This window comes from Pelobates fuscus, chromosome 10 (genome assembly GCF_036172605.1).
Source record: "Pelobates fuscus isolate aPelFus1 chromosome 10, aPelFus1.pri, whole genome shotgun sequence".
NCBI classification, from domain to species: domain Eukaryota; kingdom Metazoa; phylum Chordata; class Amphibia; order Anura; family Pelobatidae; genus Pelobates; species Pelobates fuscus.
This window is the reverse complement of record NC_086326.1, coordinates 24,675,319-24,696,126: the sequence shown is the minus strand read 5'-3', so window position 1 is coordinate 24,696,126 and position 20,808 is coordinate 24,675,319. Positions and strand designations below refer to the sequence as shown.

At 41.6% G+C, this 20,808-nt stretch overlaps 1 protein-coding gene across 1 annotated transcript; it reads left to right on the top strand.

Moving 5' to 3' along the window:
- Positions 1–1,187: 1,187 nt before the first annotated feature.
- Positions 1,188–20,500, top strand: FFAR4 (free fatty acid receptor 4). Its single transcript, XM_063434999.1, has 3 exons — positions 1,188–1,859; positions 16,353–16,481; positions 20,108–20,500. The coding sequence occupies exons 1-3, from the start codon at positions 1,341–1,343 to the stop codon at positions 20,498–20,500; spliced, it is 1,041 nt and encodes a 346-aa protein (XP_063291069.1). The 5' UTR covers positions 1,188–1,340.
- Positions 20,501–20,808: the final 308 nt, after the last annotated feature.

The window sequence follows — 20,808 nt, the reverse complement described above, 5'->3', positions numbered from 1 at the left end:
TTACCAATATGGTGAACCAAAAGGTGTCCCAGGTATAAGGCTCATAGTTCGGTAACCACTAGAGACCTGCTCTTTACAGAAATTCACATAGTCCTGAGCCATCATTATTGCTACCTTACCTTACCTTATCTCTATCACATAACATCCCTATTTCAATTTCTACCCACATGGGAGCACTAAACAAACTCTATTTAAATGTGAATATACTTAAGGCTCCACTGAAAAATATAAAAGCAAGTTTCTCACTCTAAAACCAACTACTTTTGGCTTCAAAGAGCAAGGTGTGAAAGCATGTGGTTCAGAGTCTTTTTGGAGGAAAACAATGTTGGATGGTGGACATAAACTTTAGAAATAAGAACCTTACTTAATTCAATATATAAAAGTAGCTATTGCCACTGGCATTGCTTTTATTGTTATATATGGGGCAATTTTACATAGTTCCTGTTTAATCTGCACAGGTTTATCAAGGCATTTCATGCAAATTAACCCCCAATTTCCCATAAACCACTACTACATTTATTTGTGTCAGTTTGCAGTTTGCTAGTGTTTGTCTTTTCCCTTTTAATGTTCGTCCTGTTTATTTGCACACATTGTGGAAAAGGTATAGATTAAGGTGTTTCAGTACAAAAAGCAAAAATGTGATAAAACTGTGCACACACACCACTTGATATACCCTGGGTTATAGGAAATGTTGTATATAACCGCTTGTATGGACTTTATATCAGAGGTAATCGGTTTATCCTTGATATTTAACTTTTTTTTTTTCTTACAAAATTGAAAATTACGTTAAAAAGCAAATTCTTTTCAACAGGTTTTTCCTAAAATGATCAAAAGTTACACAATACCTTTAACATATTCCTTATACCAAACTTTAATTCTGCAAATTATTTTAATTTAGAGCTGTTAAATAATAGGAGTGCCAATTTAAATGGTTAAATGTTACATATAAATGTTAACAGTTTTATTAGAATTTATTTCTCTTCTCCAAGCATGGCATATGACCCAGTGCAAATACACATTTTTTTTTTATTTGATATTAAATGTCAGTGGTTTGCCGGACCAAACACCTTAATCTTTGTTTTAGATGGGTGTATATTTACAAGAGTTACTTCCTTGTTTCAAATTGTAGAGGAAGCTTCTATTTAACAGTGTTGAATCTTAACTGATCTTAACTAGAGTTAGCTGCATCAATGTTGTAATGGTCCGGTCCTTTGGTTTCATCAAAAAGAGCCTTGGGTTTCATAGCAAGAAGGCTTTTTTTCTCTTGGATTTTGCGTGATATGGTTCTCTGTCCTCAGTGAAATGGTACTATCATTTTGATGTAAATCTGTGCCTACATCATGGATGGCCAGATTAATCCGAACCGGTCATTATTTACATTTTTTTCAGACTTTAAGTCCAACGGCAAGGTGGCTGCAACAGTCGTGGAAACTGTAGTTCTATCTTCAGTCTTCGTGTTTTCGCTCTTCACGAATATCTGCGCCATTGTACTGTTGACCAGAAAGAAAAGGCTGGTTACGGCTAACTGTTTTGTGTTGAACCTCTTTTGTGCCGATCTACTCTTCATAAGTATGATTCCTCTAATTCTGGTAATCCGCTGGACAGAAGTGTGGGTTTTAGGGGAGTTTGTCTGCCACATGCACTTTTATATCATTTGCCTGAGCGGATGCGTCACTCTTATATCCCTGTCCGCAGTGAGCCTCGAAAGGATGATCTGCATCATGAAGGTAACGCAAGCTGCAACTTGCAATGTTAAAGTGGTGGTCCTAGGAATATTCAGCATCTGGAGCTTTTCAGCCATGACTGCCCTGCCTCTGTGTTTATTCTTCAACGTGGTAAACGTAACAATCAATGGCTCGGTAAGTCTGCTCACACTGCTAATCATAAATAGTTTTTATATTTTTGTTACACCTGGCTGTATATTAATATATCGACCTACAGGTGTAATCATAGAAATCGGAGGAACCGTGGAACATCAAGTCTAGTGGAATGTTAAATGAAAAATGTAACCTGGTTATACATTTAATTAGATATACAATATAATTAGAGATAAAAATAGCATATGTTACCAGTGTTTAACTGATGTCCTCCCTATACAACAAATAGATTGTTTGTTTATTTTTCCTAGTGGCAAGTTAAAAACATGCATGATTTTTTTCACTAAACCCTAAATTGTATGAACTGAAATCTAGATGGCAACGTTAAGGCTAAAATAGCAGATCCGAGAACAATTCTCCAATTTAGCTAGAGTCATAGATGGGCTATTTTACCATTCAAATTTCAGTTAGGTACAATTCAATACACAAACAAAAAGTTACTTGCTGAATACCGACGTTTAGTGAATTAAATCCAAATAGCAAAATTGAGGGCAAAATGGCTGATTTGGAAAAATTCTCCAACTCCGCAATAGTCACAGCTTGGCTAGATTAGCACAAATTCTGCCACTGAGATTTAATTCAGTAAATGTCATCAATGGTTACATTTGCAGATTTCACTCCTTAGTAAACCATATTTCGCAAATGAACAGAGAACCGATTTTTCTGCTTTTTGTACAAAAGCAGCACACTGTTACTATAAATGGACACTGGAATATTAAAACTAATGGCAGGGGGGTGCTGCTAGGTGTCTACAGGGATCCTTATATTAATAAACCGATTATCATTTACATTTACTGCTTCCATTGAAATACTTATTTTAATAGATGTATATAATTCAGTAGATGAATAAATGGTATACTTTGTAAACCAGCGATGGTCCACACAGCTGTTGGTGAAGCATCACTAGTCAGTAGTCTGTAGATGCTGCATTTTTTTTTAACGTATAACCAGCACTGATGGATTGATCAATGACCAGGAATGTTATCTTTCAGCTGTGTAGCTACAGCAACCAGGTTTATGGGAATACACCTTATTTTTGTGAAGATGTGTAATTTGGCATCTAGAAAAATGAAAAGATTTGTTATAAAATAGTTCATTCTGGATGTTTAGACTTCGAAATTCCATTTTAGCTAGGTATGTATTTATACAGATATATACATATTACTGTAATTTATATGCTATCTCCTGGTGGTAACAAGCTACGAATCTATTAAAGTAATGTAAAAGCATTTGTCTTTAAAAAAAAAAAAATATATATATATAAAAAAAAGAGTTGAGGGCGTTGTTTAGTGTACAATTATCATGCTTACTCTAACACTGCAACAGCAATCCGATTGGCATATGATGCCAAGTATATTGTGATCTTAATCTCTAAGGTGCGGGCTTAATACTAACATTTCCAAATCTTTGCCTGGGATAATTACTGTGTATGTATGTGAAAGACAAAGAGGGAGCATTACAGCTGCAATAATTGTTGCTATGGATGGAGATATAAGTATATTCACAAACCTGATTAAAGCGAAACTATATATGGCTGCCCAAATCTACATATCTCCCATTATTCCAATTTAGAACATTGATATGTAGAAGGATTTATTTAAAGGGGAACTGTCACTACAATGGAATTTACACTATTGAATAAAGCATTGAAAGTCACCTATAACTTGTGTTAACTTTTTAACATATGTGGGCGTATCTTCTACCTTTGCCCTGTGCCAGAAACAGGTTCTTCTAACTCTGGGATAAATGCGTTCCTTGTACGATAAAATCAATGGCTCCAGGTCTGTTCCAAAAAAACAATTAACATAGAAACAGTGTATAGAGAGGAGGAACAGGAGGGAGAGGAGCTAACGCATTTTGTGCTAATAATACAACTCCTCAGGTCTCAGGAAAGGTTAGCGTCGCTCCTTCTTGTGCCCCCTCTGTACAGTGTTTTAATGTTAAATGGACTACAGCTTATTGAATTTGTTCTGGTGAGTAGAATCATTACCTTCAGGCTTTTTGCTGTAAACACTGTCCTTTCAGAGAAAATGCAATGTTTACATTACAGCCTAGTGATAAGTTCACTGGCCACTCCTCAGATAGCTGTTAGAGATCCTTCCTGGGTCATGGCTGCCTAAAATGCATCCAAACATTCAGTATGTCCTCCCTCTGCATGCAGACACTGAACTTTCCTCATAGAGATTCATTGATTCAATTCATCTCTATGAGGAGATGCCGATTGGCCAGGGCTGTGTTTGAATTATGCTGTCTCTGCCTCCTTGTCAGTATCAGCCAATCCTATGGGTAAGCACTGTGATTGGATCAGGCCACCACTTCCGATGATGTCAGCAGACAGCTTGTTTTTCTGAGGCAAAACAGCATGCTTCAGGCTTGAATACAGTAAGATGTTGCTATATTTATGGAGGCATGAGGGGCCCAGGGGGGCTAGATGGTGGTTTTAACATTATAGGGTCAGGAATCCATGTTTGTGTTCCTGACCCTGTAGTGATCCTTTAATTTTTTTGCGTCAATGTAAAATTTGGACTTGGACCTTTTTGTCCATTGGATTGGACCTAAGCCATTGAACTTATTGTGGTTGTAGTAGGTATTGATTAGGTGATAACTCGCCTGGCTGAACTCTCGTAATGGTAAAACCGTATGAATTCTCTTTTTCCCTGTGTACATGCCGTAATTCTAGCCTTTGACTGTACTCTTTGTTATTTATGGACGATTTGTTCCCCATATCCAGGAATTCTGAAATACATTTTTTTTTTTCCTTGTTGAATTGATGAAATGAACGGCAGAAAGTAGAGACAGTTTTAAAGTGCTCTATGGTGCTACACAGGCAATATGTAATGATAAAGTCACTTTATGTAGATGGGTCACAACGAGTGCTTGCAGCTGTATTGATTTTGTCAACCAAAAAATAATCAATTTCCTTGAATCATTTGAATTCATGGCATTAGAAAATTGGTTTTATACAGTCTGTCCAGCCAGTGCAACGTGTTATGTAAAAAATATTTAAAAAAACAAACATATTGAAAAGAAAGCTATGACTCCAAAAAGTCACTTGGCACGGCAAGACTTCTCATGTAATAAACTGAGCGTGAGTACTAAACAGTTCATCATTTCCTGATAGTGACAAACCATATATCTCAACATCATCAGCTGTTAACACTTTCATATCCAAGGCCTATCCAATTACCAGGCCTAGCAGAACACTGCACGGATAAAATATCAGTAATAAATTGGGTTAAGGTTCATCTCCCGCTCTGAGTATTTTATTACTTGTTTGGTAATAAAATGCATGAATGTGGTTATTTTTTATTTTTTATTTTATATCATTGACAATCCCTTTCACATACTGCATTTGAATCCTATATTGTTTGCCTATAAAATTCTTTCAAACTACCAGGTCAACCTGTCCCTAACCCACTTGCTAAATTCTTAGATGACGTCACTTCTATAATGACGTTACACTTCATACAGCGGAACATAAAACTGCAGAAACTGTTAAAAATGTTTTTTTTTGTTTTTTTTTTTTAATTCTTTATTTTGGTTGTGCATTGTTGAGTACTTATGAAACATAAACATGTCAAAAAGAGCTTTACATCTTGATAAAATGATACATGTTGAGAGTGCTGCACATTTTTTTTTTTTAAAGAAGAGAAAAACATTTAGGAATAGTGGCATTCAGTGTGTTGGGTGTAGATGAGTGAAGAGTATATTCTCATAGGCTACGCACTGACTATGATTATGAGGTACATAGATGTAAAGGTAAGGTGATGAGTCTATTACAGCTTACTGGTGAGTAGGAGATCAGACCTTTAGAGAAACATGCGTGCAGTCTGTAGATGCGCGTTACTAAAGGCAGGTATAGAAGCTGGGAGCTGTAATTGAGTGTGTTGAACAGTGCGGAGAACCACGCTGTAGGGGATAGTAAAAGGTGGTATCACCGTAATGAGACCTGATTTTACTTAATATAAACTCAGGGCTGGGTATAGGTCTAAAGTTACATGTAACGGTTTCCGCGTTAGGGTGTTCGTAGTGTGGGTGGTGCCCTCGTCTTTTCAGGGAGGGGGTGCTGCGTGCCTTCGTGGAAGGCCGACCTCTCAGTGGAGGTATTGCCCCTAACCAAGGGGGTAGCGGGGGGGGGGGGAGGGGGGGAGGGTATAAATGATTCAGTGGTTGCGCATGTGTGGCTAAGAAGAACCGGACTAGGTTTATAGGAGGCATCTCTTTATGGGTGCCTGGTGATGTGGTAGAATGCCTAATCTCCCTACTCCTGGGTGGTACAAGTCGAGGATCTCGTCCTCGTGTGGGAGATTCTGCAGTGGTAAATAAAAGAAAGAAAAACATATGTATAACAACATTTGGTGAAAATAAGCAATTAAAATCAAATAAAATCATAGCGATAAAATTTTTGCAACTTCGCAACTGTGCGACTTAGAGCTGCTGGTCGAGTAAGGCCCCTCAGTGGGTATAGGTCGGTCTAGGAATGTCTCTACCAGTCAGGTGTCCAGCTGGCTATCGCTTGCTGATCTTGGCACAAATGGTGTCACATTGGATGGGTCCCATCCATGGGTGCGATTTAGGCCCGTCGGGGCCGCCGTCTCCTCCTGGATATCCAGAGCTGCAAGGAACGCAGGAATATCAGTCCCTGTGGTTATTTTACGGATAGTCCCTTTATGTGTAATAAGAAGTGATCGTGGGGGTCCCCACCTGTAGGGCACTCCTGCCGCCCGTAGTTGGGCCGTGACGTGGGTCAAGGATTTTCGCCACTGCAGGGTGGCTTTGGATAAGTCCTGGTAAAAGGACAATTGTGAGTCCTCAAATGTAATTGGGGTCTTGTTTCTTACCGCTGTCATTATTTGCCCCTTGTCGTGAGGTAGTGCGCAGCGGAGAATAACATCGCCCGGTGTTGTAGTGTTGGTAGCATTGGACGTCGGTAGGCGATACATCCCGGCGATGTTTACTTTTTTGGCGGTGGCGGGTGGCAGCACTGTGGCTAGTAACCGTCTTACATAGTGTGGTAGTTCCTCCTGAGGTATGGTGGCTGGTATGCCCCTGATTTTAATATGGTTGCGGCGGTACCTGTCCTCCTGTGTTGCCACTTGTATTGATAGAGCCTGTTGAGCTGCCTGTAGTTGGGCTATAGAGGTCTGTATATTGGAGGTGTCTTGACGGAGCTCTTTGACCTCTGCTTCTGTAGCTGCCAGTCTGCCTGTGAGCTGCTGCATGGAAGATTTTAGGATGGGCAGGTCAGCAGCAAGTAGGCCTTGAATGTCCTGTAGCATAGTAGATAGGATTTGGAGGTCCTGTTTAGTTGCAGGCTCAGTGTTGTTAACAGAGGATGTGGACTGTGGCTGTGCGTCTTCTTTTGGGCTTTGCAGCTGGGATGCTGCAGGGGCAATTGTGTGGGGAGGCCCTGGTGAGGGTGGGTGGTCGGGGGCCGCCATAGTGGCTGATGTGTGTCGTTGGAGCATGACACCTATGTCCCTCTGTTCGGGTACGTTACCGGGGGTGGATTTCTGAGTTCTGCGCCCCATGGATGTATTGGCAGTCGTTGTTTGGGGTGACCACAGCTCCGCTGCGTTTTCGTCAGGATCCCCGCCCCAGAGATACTCGAGGTCGCGGTATGAAGGCTTGTGGTATGCCCCGGTTTTGCGTTTTGCCTTCAGATGCTTCGGGGAGTACTGGAAGGGCATCTGTGGATTCAGCAGGGTGTCCCCGGGCTGTTTAGGGCGTTTGCAGTGTCGGATGGCTGCTTGTTACCGAGATATTGTCGGGATTGCGAATTAGATTTGCGGAGCTGGGAGAAATGGCGTCCGGTCTGGTTCAGTGCCAGGCTCCGCCCCCTTTGTTTTTTTTTTAAAGTTAGTTTTTGAAGATATTTTAAATAACATTTCTGTTAACATTTCTATTTGCTTTCGTTTTATGTGACATCTTACATTGGGGGTTGCCAGGAGGCTGGCTAACAGCACCATAACCACTGCAGCCCACTGTTATTTTTATGGTGTTGCTTGGAGTGTTCCTTTAAGAGAGCCTAGGAGACAAAGGAGATAAGACTTTGTGAAAAGGAAATTTGGAGATCTTATCTCTAACAAAAGTTCTGCTTAAAGTTTTATCGGAGAGCTGAGAGAGTACATGGGCAGCCCGGAGGGTTGCTCCGCCATTTGAACCTGTCAATTGACGTTTGACAACCAATATGCACAGAATTGATATTAGCTCACTTTGAACTCTTTTTCCAGGCTGGCTGACGCCCCAGTGATTCTGCCGGAGGTGGAGTTACAACTCCGTCAGCAAAGAGGTTAAACTCTATATGTGCATCGTTTCATAGCAAAACACTGTGCATACAGACTCCGAGCACCATAACCACTTCAAATCACTGAAGTGGTCATGGTGCTTGGATTATCCTGTTAGGTTTCTATATGCAGATGTACACTTTGAAGGGAGAAGAGCAAGTTAGTTTATTATGCTCTTATCTTTAAATGCACCTGTCGTGGCCAACATGATTTGGGAATTGCCCACCAAACCCAAAATTTAAGCATCGACAACTAAATTGCAAAATTCAGCCTCAAACAGCCAAGCTGTGACTAGACTTAGATAATTTTTTTACCTAAATGTTTCAATCTTGTTTTTAAAAACACTACTATTTTCAAACTACTACGAATAAATCTTAATTAGTTTTCACTGGCGTAGCCAAATTTTAGAAGGTTCTGTAATGCCGCGGTATGATCCTGACACTTTGATACACTTCTTCCAGAGGCTCAGGTTAATTTGATGGGCATCTTTCAAAGTCCCTGACGATACCTGGGGACATATTTCAGAATGAGATATCTGAACCTTTCACCCAAGTGTGCTATAGCCTTCCACAATTTTATTCATTATGGCTTCAATTTAAAATTTTTGGATATGCGATGTTCGGTCCGCCCCCTATTCATCATCATTGAGTAAACTTTGACCCTGTACCTCACAGTCAGCAGACACATTCCAGCCAATCAGCAGCAGACCCTCCCTCCCAGACCCTCCCACCTCCTGGACAGCATCCATTTTAGATTCATTCGGAAGCTGCATTCTTTTTTTTTTTTTATTTGTATTATTATTATTATTTTTTTTAGACAGAAATGTGTTATATTTGAGCATGCTAGGCTAAACGTGCGTATATCATGGCTAGTTGCACTGAGGGTATGAGTATATAGCAGTACATTGTTGTGAAAGATGGCTGTCATGTTTAGGGTGTAGCTTGCACGTTATCAACTGTGTATTTATATCAGCAGCTCCACCACTAGTTGTAAATCAAGTGTGAGTCGCCTCATGAGATGAGACTAGTGAATAACATAATACATGAACGGTTAAGGTAAAGGCATGTAAGGAACTACAACAATAAACTCTTTAGGAGGTGAAATAATGACATGTTTAAACGCTTGCTACTTTACGATTAGTTAATGTGCAGAGAGCAGTTCATGTGATCAAAGGCATGGTGTGGACGATCGGCTATAGTGGGACATGCTTGGCAGGCTGCTGTTTACTGCTTGTGCTCATCCGATCCCTTCTGGGCGACAGGTGCAGACCCTGGGAGTCCCTGATACCTGGAACAACAAAGGCAAGTCTCTGGCTGAGTGCCGGGTTCGCAGCTTGAGGTGGTGGAAGCTTGTTTTGTCGGGTGGTCGGATCTGTCCTGGTGGTGCTTCACGTCCGGTGCGGGATTATGGTGGCTTAAGGTGGAGGCGAGTGCTTGACGTGGGGCAGGCTCTGCATTTCTGTTTGTGCCTCCGGTCCCGTCTTCGACGCCTTTTGCGTTGGTGGATTTTAATGGGGACTGCTTCGCTTAGCTGTGGTGGAGCTTGTTGGGGCTTCCTGCTTGTTATTTGCTTCCAAAATTGATTAAAGAGTCTGTCCAGCTTAAACTCAATATCCTGCCATGCTTTGCTGGTACCAGGAGGACACGCGGCTGCCGCCATATTGGGAGAGTCGCAGATGAGTATGTCAGCCTGGGCGGCTGTGCTCTGTGCGTCCATTAGCTCCAGACAGCCTCTCAGGGGTGGACCGGGATAACCCCCACCGGTCCAAGGGAGGGGGGGGGGGTAACGGAGCTCCTGCCGGGAAGTAGCTGCTCCTGGGCATCCCAGGATCGGGAGATCGGCCGCCTCTCCCGCCCGGTGAGCACCAGGCCACACTAGCCACGCGGAGGTAAGTAAGGCTCTGTCGAGTTGCTGACCGCTATTAACCCCTTAAGGACCAAACCTCTGGAATAAAAGGGAATAATGACATGTCACACATGTCATGTGTCCTTAAGGGGTTAAGCATGTCGGGTCGGTCAGGTAGGAGCAACATTGCTGGGTCATCCCCTTCTGGGGTGAAATTCGCTTCTTGATAGCTGCTTAAAGTGAGATATTGAGGGAGCTCACACGAAGTGCGTCTTTCCTCCATGACGGCTAGGCCCCGCCCCCCGGAAGCTGTATTCTTAGTGAGAGGAGGGACAGTGTAGCTGCTGCTGATTTAATAGGGAAATCGATAGCTAGGCTAGTGTATTCAGTGTCCACTACAGTCCTGAAGGACTCATCGTATCTCTGCTGTAAGGACAGCACCCCAAAAAGCCTTTTTTAGGGCTAGAACATCAGTATGCTTTTTTTTTTTCCTGTGTAATCTAATTGCAGTTTCCTGCCTGCCAGCGTGTGTGTCAGGCTCACAGTGTATACTGTGCCCACTTGCCCAGTGCCACCACTCATATCTGGTGTCACAATAGCTTGCATTTAAAAAAACCAAAAACTTTTTTGACTGTAATATAATAGCAGTCAGTTTCCTTCACACGTGTGCGTTTCAGGGCCTGTCAGGGCACAGTGTCACACCAGTGCAACTCATATCTGGTGTAACAGTAGTGTACATTAAAAAAAAAAACTAGAAATTTGACTGTGAAATAATAGCAGTCAGTTTCCTTCACACGTGTGCGTTTCAGGGCCTGCCAGGGCACAGTGTCACACCAGTGCAACTCATATCTGGTGTAACAGTAGTGTACATTTAAAAAAAAAATAATACAGGGGGCTTGTTGTCACCTTTTGGGGACCCTTGGTGTTGTACGTGGCTGGGTGGAGGAAGAGACCTTCAATGACATCAGTGAGGACAAGGAACAGGACATGGCTAGCTTGGTATCCAACCTTGTGCAAATGGTGAGTTTGCGGTTGTGCAAATGGACTGTTTGCGGTGCGTTAAACGGGGAGTTTGGTCTGTCACTGTGAAGCGGGCGTAACCCTTACACTACCTGATCGATACTGATGTTTTAAAGCACGATATTCCAAACAATTTAGGAATGTTAGGTGATTTATGCCCTTTATGGATTAAAACCAGACTCTGCATCAACTATGTAATTTTCCATGGGAGTCATGCCACAGTCTAGGTGTTCGTCCCCTTGAAACAACTTTTCCATCACTATTGTGGCCAGAAAGAGTCCCTGTGGGTTTTAAAATTCGCCTGCCTATTGAAGTCTATGGCCCGTTCGCGAACATTTGCGGAAATTCGCATTCGCGTTCGCCGTTCGCGAACGGAAAATGTTATGTTCGCGACATCTCTATTTAGATGTTTTTGCCTATAATGTTATATATATATATATATATATATATATATATATTTTTATAATTCTTTATTCATTATTGTGCAGTGAAAAACCATGAAGACTTGCAATGCCACAATAGCTAGAGTAAACTCTTCAGGAAACAGGATATAACTATTTTATGGCAATGTAAGAAATTAGCACCGTTTTATAGTATACGATAATCATGCGAGGCAGACATGTAAAAAGTATTAAATGCAGGCTATTAGGCTAAAACATGATGAGAACTCACCAAGTGATATTGCTTTCTGACCTGTAAGACCAACATGAGTGAATTAAAATAGTAAGGACTCCTGGTGCCTAGTTAACTGCGTTGCCACCGCCTTACATAGTGTGAGAATTCAAGAGTAAACGGTAGTGGTTGCAGGCAACATGGTCTCCTTTTATCAACTAGGGGGTTTAAATCTTAGGTGGCAGACAGTATGCCCACTTCAAGGGGGAGTAAGCTAGAGGTGTTACTACAGCTAGATATAATGGCAGGAGGGTGTTTTTAAATGTGAAAACAATAGTATTAAAGACCAACAGGTCTAATTAAAATCTAGCTAGCCTGGCAACACTTATATTACTGGTGTTGAACCTAAAGTCAGGATGACTGCTCTGTACGGTCTGTAAGAAATAATAATAAAAGTTATACGTGCTATCGCTGGGCAAAGTAAACAGGAAGAAACAAAATATAAGGAGATTGTCTCTGGGACTCTCACTGGGTCACCCTCTCAGGTAGTAGGCCCTTTTTCTGCTGAGGCCGAGGCATCATCCCACTCCCACCTAGTGGGGGATACGGTAGGCTTTAAGGGGGTGCAGCTTGGCGTTGTCGGTGTAGGGCTTCACATCCTCTCCAGGTTTGGGCAATAGTCGGCAGCTCTATCTTATGAGCTTGAGAGTTTACACTTTGCGTCCGGATTTCTAATGTCCACAGGTGCCTTATGTTTCCCCGCTGCTGCGGTGGATAGAGTGTGAAAGTGAATCTCTGCTGGGTCAGTAGGGGGAGTGCGATTCTCCGCCGCTGCGGGCGTTGGAGTGCTGACTCTTGCCGCCGTGAATGATGGCTCGTGGCTTGCTGCCACCGTGACCGGAGGCGTGGGGGCCTCCGCCTTCGTGGGAGATGGGGAAGGGTTGAGCCCTGGTCGTTCTGCTGCTTAGATATGTGCTCTTGGAGGCGAGCAGGATTCCATCGGCGTGTGTCACCCTGAGGTGGTCTGCTGGGTAATGGATTCTGTCCCCAGACTTGCTTTTAACGCAGCAGCAAATTTGTCACCAAACGCTTTTCCAGCCAGGCCCAAAAGTTCTGGAAGATTGCGTCCAATCTCAGCAGGGGGCACCCAGCGATGCTGTTTTCCTTAGCACTGGTTAGTGTCAGGCTCTAGGCCCTCAGGGAAAGCCTCTCCGCCATCTTGGGTAGCATAGTTAGTTACAGGAGTTCTCTGCTATGGCTTAGTAGCTGCTTAGGTCCGTCCAGCAGGTACTAGGATAACCCCCACCGGTTCGGGGGGTGTTTGGAGCGAAGGTAGCCGCACGGCACACTTGAGAGCATGGAAGTCAGACGTTCCTCCCAGCCCAGTCGCCTGCAGGCCTCAGCCAGCTTCCGGAGTCTTTCCGATGTCAGAGGCACTCGATTAAGGTATTGGTGGGTTCCCCACATCACACCCAGTGAAGATGAGCCCCGGAATCGGTGAGTCAAACGGGAGCTCGCCCTGTACACATCTGGTCAGCATGAGGCTCAGGTTCCGCCCCCCTGTTATGTATATTTTTATATGCTGATATTTTAACATTTTGAAAAAAGAAACATTTTAAAAAAGTTTAGCTTAAAATTATGAAATCATTTAAAAAAATATATATATATCTAAAAATATTAAATGCTTTATAGCTTATAAAGGTTGGTGACAGGAAGCTTGGAGAGTATGTCCTTTTTTTTTGCCGTAGCATGAAACCCAGGGCTCATCATAGTATTTCACCCGCATGTCTAACAGACTCTTAATTCGGCTACCTGATACTGTAACCACAACAAATGCTCCAATTTCTGATCTATGTGTATCTGCAATCAATGTGCCATTCAGAACCTCAGGCTTCCAGCAAGCGAACACGTCAGCTTTAAACTAACACTAAAGAAGAATAATAGGAGATTAAAGTGATTGCAATACATCAGTTTTAATTTAATGCTTACAGCCCTATGCTAATTAACTCAACAAGTTTATACGGGAGAGAGACAAGAGTAAATAGTTCCTGCAGGCATTTATAGTGTTGACTTTCAGTGGAAAAATTGTATGACTATAATGGGTGGATTGACCTACCTGGGACATTTTGCACCCTTAACTCTTGTTGATACTGTCACTGGATTGTAGCATTGGACAGTCTAATTGGACAGGTACAGTCACTGGATTGTAGTATTGGACAGTCTGGCTGTACCTGTCCAATCAGACTGTTCAATACTACAAGCATAGTAACTGTACCTGTCCATTCAGACTGTCCAATACTACAGAACAGTAACTGTACCTGTCCAATCAGATGGTCCAATACTACATAATAGTAACTGTACCTGTCTTATACTACGATCCAGTGACTGTACCTGTCCAATTAGACTGTCCAATGCTACAGAATAGTGTCATGTAGTATTGGACAGTCTGATTCGACCGGTATTGTTTCTGTCATGTAGGACCGACTAGAGAGGAAAATCAGTCTGGCGGCAGCATTCATTACAGACTGTAGCCGGGCAATACGGCTTTTGGAAAGACCAATTAGGAGAGGGTTACTAGAGCATGGACAAGCCCCTTGGTAGCATCTTGCGTAAGAAAGGGCCGGATGCGGGCTATGTTTTTAAGATGGAATTTAAAGGATTTGGCAACATATTGGATGTGAGGCTCAAAGGTGAGGCCAGAATAAAGTATGATGCCAAGACAGCGTGCTTGCAAGGATGGACTGATGTGGATACCACTAACTTGAAGGGAGAGCGAAAGAGGAGGATCAGTATTAGGAGGAGGAAAGACAAGGAGCTCAGTTTTAGAAAGATTTTAGAGATGGAAGAAAGGCAAGCAGTGACACATTGCAGGACGGCAGGGGAGAGGTCTGGGTGGAGAGATATATCTGGGTGTCATCAGCGTACAGGTGGTATTGGAATCCAAAGAGATAGTAAGTTTTGTAGTATTGGATAGTCTGATTTGACAGGTGATGTCATGTCATGTAGTATTGGACAGGTACAGTTACTATTCTGTAGTATTGGACAGGTACAGTTACTATTCTGTAGTATTGGACAGGTACTGTCATGTCTTGTAGTATTGGACAGGTACTGTCATGTCTTGTAGTATTGGACAGTCTAATTGGACAGGTACAGTTACTATTCTGTAGTATTGGACAGTCTGATTGGACAGGTACTGTCATGTGTTGTAGTATTGGACGGTCTAATTGGACAGGTATTGTCACTGGCCTGTAGCATTGTACAGTCTGATTGGACAGGTATTGCTCCTGTCATGTAGTATTGGACAGTCTGATTGGGCATTTACAGTTACTGTCATGTATTATTGAACATTCTGATTGGACAGGGATTGTCATGTCATGTAGTATTGGACAGGTACAGTTACTGTGCTGGAGAGAAGTAGTGCTATAAATATAGCAGCAACAAATCCAGGAGCAAATCCAAAATAAAATTTTGTCCCCCCCCCCCTCCCCCCCCTACCAATACCACCACATTTCTTGTGGTTTTAGATAAAATATATGTTGTTATTCAATTTCCAATACACTAGCATTATACCCCAAAGTATAAATACATTTCTCTACAATCTGCATTACCCTCTGTTATTCTGCTAAAAAAACAAAAAACAATAACACTTTTAGGGTTATTTACTAACGTGAGAATTTGTGTATCTAAAATTCTAGACACAAATCGCAGAACTGGAAGCATAGTTCACTTGGAGGATGTTTACAAATCAGCTATTTAGGCTTTAAATGTAAAATTCTGTCTGAATTCCTAACAATTCTCCATTTAGTAAATAACCCTGTCTACCTTGCTGCATTGGGTTACAAATTAGAAAATGTTTGTTCTTAGCACTTGTTGAAAACCTACAGTTATAGTCTCTTGTTCAATGAACGAAATAAATATAAAATAGGGGGATATGACAAATTTTACGTTATTTGAGGATCATCTCATTTTGGTCTGTGGACAATTATGTTATCCCAAAATCTCCTGTCCTGCAGGAGGTTTGTGAGATAAGTAGTTAAGGATCAACGCTGACTACCAGATAGGATCGATACAACATCTGCTATAAGTTTATATATAGCCCCGGTCATCCCATACCTCCTATTCACCCCAATCACACATTCATTAAAATGCCACTCTGATAGTACTAGTTGATGCATTGCCAAGTCCACTTGGCACTACTGGGCAAAATGTTCCAAATCCACCTGGTGCTTCTGTGCACAAAAATCATTGGACGTCATAATCCAACTGCAGGTAGGAGTATGGTTAACCCCAGCAGCAGAGGGCAAAACTGATAAATTAATTATGCCCTTAAAATTCTCACCTTCTGCTCTTGGAGATTAAGACAACAACAAAAACTAGAAGAATTGCAAAAAAAAAAAAATGAAAATAAAAAATATCATTTTTAAACAGTGCTTTCTTATAAAAACAACTGGTTACCTTTAATTTCCTACCAGCAACATTCCAATTCTATCTACTCCAGGGAAGATGTTTTCATTCGCCATTCATGAATATTTATAAGATATACGTTCAGGAAAACATGGGTTACAGATCCTAGGATGCTGCAAAACATATAGATTGTTTTTGAATGGAAAAATCAAAAAATGTAAGCTAGTCAGGGTACTGGACATATAAATGAAAGTTATTATTAAAATATTATTTTATAAACCAGTTCCGTTTTAATCTCCTTTCACAGGACGTCCAGATTTGTACTTTAGTTTGGCCTTCGATTGCAGAAGAAATTGCTTGGGATGTCTCATTCATCCTTTTAGATTTTTTGGTACCAGGACTAAGTATCGTGATCAGTTACACCAAAATTTACAAGGTACGTAAAATGTAACAATTTGATTTTTGTAAAATGTATTTCCAATACACAGCATCCCTTACCTTTTGTGTCACTTAACCTCACCCACTCTAGCATGTAAGCTCATTGAGCAGGGCCCTCAACCCCTCTGTTTCTGTGCGTCAAACTTGTCTGCTTACAACTACATGTCTGTTCGTCCACCCATTGTAAAGCGCAACGGAATTTGTTGGCACTATATTAATATAATAATAATAATTGAAAAGCACCGGGTGATATTTAGTACAGACTTCTCTTACAAAAGTGCACACAATATCCCTCCCCCTCCAACACTGAGTAAGTCTCAGTCAGTTCTCCTGCAGAGTTGTGGCTGGCAATATTCCCAGCTTTTCACATAAATCATGCGAGCAGCTTTGCTAACCGCAATATGGAGATCACAGACAGACGCAGGTTTCCTGTTTTACAGTTTGAACTCTATCCATCTGTAATTTTAGTCATTTTTCCAGTGCCTGCAATTAAAAAATAAATAAATATTCAAAATAGTTTGCTAACACGTCTGGCCTAAAAGTTTAAAAACCCATTAGAAGCCATTAAAAATACAAAATAATAATCTGTTATTTGTATATTTTGTACTGCGTATATATTCACACTCTAATATAGATCTCCCATATGCGCCTATTTCTGTGGATTTTTTGTTGTTGCTATTTTGTCAATTTGATTAGGTGTTGAAACTATTTTTGCTCTGTTTATTTTAAAATGTATACCTTTGGCACCACTCCAGCACCGTAGTTGAGGAATTTGAAAAACATCAAGCTAGACTTGCCTGTTAAATGGCTAGATTTACTTAATCACCAAACAAGTTTATCCATGTTTATTTTTTTTTTATTTTTTTTAATTCTTTATTTTTTGTGTGCACAAGATAACAAAAGGTCTTACAATGCCACGACGGCAGAAGTAAGCGATAATGTCATTGCAATACAAATACATGGCAGGAACAAGTGGCACATTTTTGTAAGTATTATGGTACAAGCTAGTCATAGGTGTCCAATTATGTACTCGATTAGAAGTAGAGACAAGTGTAAAACAAGTTAAACAATATTAACGTCGCTAGATGGGCAATATTAAAAAAAACAATATGAACGTCGCTAGATGGGCAATATGAAAAAACAATATTTACGTCGCTTGGTAGTGCTGTACATTAAAGTAAACGTGCTTAAGTGATGTAAAACAGAGCAGGCTTCAGCAGGACAGTTATATGTTATAGCAGGAGAACGATTAAACATATACAAAACATAGCGTGACCTCGCTTTACGTCTACACCTAAACTGAAGATGCAGTGACAAGAGCTAATTAAGCTTAGAGTAAAGAACCACTGGGTAACTGCACTGGAGTATGGTAATGTATGGCAGTGGGCTGTATTCTTCATGGAGTTGCAAAAGGGATGGCTCTATGCTGGGGTAAAGAAGAGGAAAAAGGCAGCGTTAACCCCTTCTGACCCGTGCTAGCACCCGGTTGTGTAGAAAGTGATTCAGCCAATGCCTAGTGTTGGAAAGTCCCGGTCAGTATCAACTTGAGTCCCTGCTCTAAGGCTTGCGGGTGTGATGTCTCCTTGCCGGGAGTCAGCTCCGGTGGTGCCTTGAGGGAAGTGCAGTTGCTCTGACATGCATTGTGTAGCGTTGCCCGCAGGGATCCGGATCATGCTGCGCTGTGTAGTTTTGATCAGGGCTGGAGGGTTCCCTGCTTGTGCCGTTTGTGGCATGGTCGCGGATTTATGTGATGGTGGGTAGTGGTGTGTTCTTGCGGGACCCGGTACCCTTTCTCGCTTTGAAGACTGCAGGTACCTGCGTTGCCGGACTGTCGCTTTGGAGGCTCGGGGTAAATGCCTGTACTGGCTGCGTCGTGCCGCTGGTCGAAGCCATGCGGCCACCAGAAACTCTGCTTGGCGGTATGTAGCGCCTTGGTTGTGCAACGTCTCCCTGAATAAGTCACATAGCCAGTCGAAGGTTTGTTTTGGCGGTGGGGGCGGTTTGTTGTGTGCTCCCCTCTCGTGTCAAGTGCACAGTGCCTCAAATCTGGCATTAAAAGAGATCAGCCACTCCTGGGTCTCCTGGCTTGCTTGTGACTGTAGTTTTTCCCGGCTGGCGGCCATCTTAGGTGTGCCTTGTGGGCCTTGCTCGGGCTGTCTGTGCGGTAGTGTTTTTGTGAGATTGCGGGGGGAACGGGTGGTTCATGCATTACCCGCGGTCCCCGGCTGGAGGAACGGCCGTTTACACCCTCCGTTGGACTCGCCTGGTGTGCAGGTGTGTAGGCCGCCGGTGCGTTTGTGTCTGTGCTCGGGTCGGAGCTCTCCCCCGTCAGAGTCGGTTCGGCACCCGGCTGGGTGAGTTTTGGGGTTGGCGTCCCGGTTAGTATCACGGCAATCCACGGCAGTTGTAGGGAGCTCACAGCAAACACGTCCGGCGGCCATGATGGTCAGGCCCCGCCCCCGTTTATCCATGTTTAATGCATATTCTGAGCAAACATCACTCATTCCCTGCTATACATGATGCTTTAATAGGCTGGGAGAGGCTCCTAGCCCATCATATGTGTTCGTATATCATGGTTCTAGTGGAACAGCAAGTTGTATTGTAATGTGTTGGTAAAATCCACTTCCAAGTCACTATTTGGTTAATAAAATCCAAATGCTTTTACAATCTTCATATGAGAATTTGTCAAGATACTCACATACTGGGTTATTCTCCAACGTGAGAATTGCCGGGGAATTCAAAAGGGAATTTCAAAATTTAGGTCAAAATTAGACGAATTAGAAAAATTCCCCAAGTCTGTTTTCGGTTTGGCTATTTTGGCCTCAAATTTCTCACTCACATTAGAACTCTGCAGTTTCTGGTGATATTTGGCAATGGTAAATCAGTGATGGATCCCGGGGCAGTACCCTTGGCAAAATGCTCCTGCTGCAAAGAATTTATGTCTGACTGGTTCCTGGTAATTAATAAAGTGCCAAGGCCACCACTTCTTAACCCTGCTACACATACAGGACAGAGAGGTAATTGATTCATCAGGCAAGAATCAGTGTAATAGCAGCTGCTGCATGCCAAAATGTATTAAGGTGTTTGTCAATGTATGCATATTTGTAAATGTGTTGAGCTTGTTACTGCAGGGACAACACTAATTCCCAAATTCTTATTCTTTTTGCATATTTAGTTTTTCTTCAGCCAATTTCCTTATGAAATTATGGCTGAAACAATCATCTCAGGCATAAACTGCAAATTCTGTATTTTAGGAACTTTCCAGCTTGTGTTTCACAACCCACTCAATCCAAGGCAATGAAAGATACACAATCCTATCAGGGTCAACGAGTTTTTAAGCAAAAGATCTCTAGCCCTAAGAAAAGGTCATTGACTTTTAAAATTAGCAGGTGATCGAATGATAGCATTACATGTCATAGAGAACCGAACTGGGATTTTATACTCATTATTTAGTTATTATCTATGAGCATCTATCAGGTGGTTGATCATGTTTCTATATTCTACTTATCATACTCTTGATTTCTCCATAGTTTGGATACTTAGTTATGTTTGTAAAATATTTCTTATTTACAATTAATCACTAACGCAACTAATTAATTTTTCTTTTTCTTTTGATATATGCAGATCACCAGAGAAATGAGGGAGCGTCTGATAACAAGCACAGCATACTCTGAAAAACATCAACTTAAGGTCTCTCAAAGGGACTATAAACTTTTTCGGACCTTGCTCATCCTGATGGTCTCATTTTTTGTGATGTGGACACCGGTTTTTATTACCGTTTCATTGCTTCTTGTCCAGAACCTACACAAAGATTTCACTATTCCTTCAACGCTCTTCTTTTGGATAGTAGCCTTTACTTTCAGCAATTCATTCATCAATCCAATATTATATAACATTAATTTATTCAAAAAGAAATGGTGGCAAATAATTTTTTGTTGTTCTGCTGATGAAAATCTGGATACAGACACAACTAACAAAAAGAACACAATTCCAAATATTTCCACAGATCTTGATTAGTGCCCATTATTTTCTGTCTCTGAATCTGGTGCCTTGAGGATTAAAAAAAAAAACTTTTTAGCAAACTTTTACAATATTCTTATATTCTTGTAGTTTTTGTCTGTAGTAAATATTTTGTGTTCCTTTAAAGATTTCAGAATTATTTTCTGATATGGTTGAAATTCTCAGATCAACCAGATAAACCAATGTTACAAGCTTTTTCATACAATTAATTTTTTTGGGTTTTTTTTTTATTCTTTATTTTTGCTTTGACAGGTGACATATGTGGTATTAAACATAGACTGGTATACACAGCTTAGAACATAACC

Coding starts and splice junctions, on each gene's coding strand:
- FFAR4 (XM_063434999.1), top strand. CDS start 1,341: ATGGATGGCCAGATTAATCCGAACCGGTCATTATTTACATTTTTTTCA. Junction 1,860..16,352: donor ACGTAACAATCAATGGCTCG/GTAAGTCTGCTC, acceptor CTCCTTTCACAG/GACGTCCAGATTTGTACTTT. Junction 16,482..20,107: donor GTTACACCAAAATTTACAAG/GTACGTAAAATG, acceptor TGATATATGCAG/ATCACCAGAGAAATGAGGGA.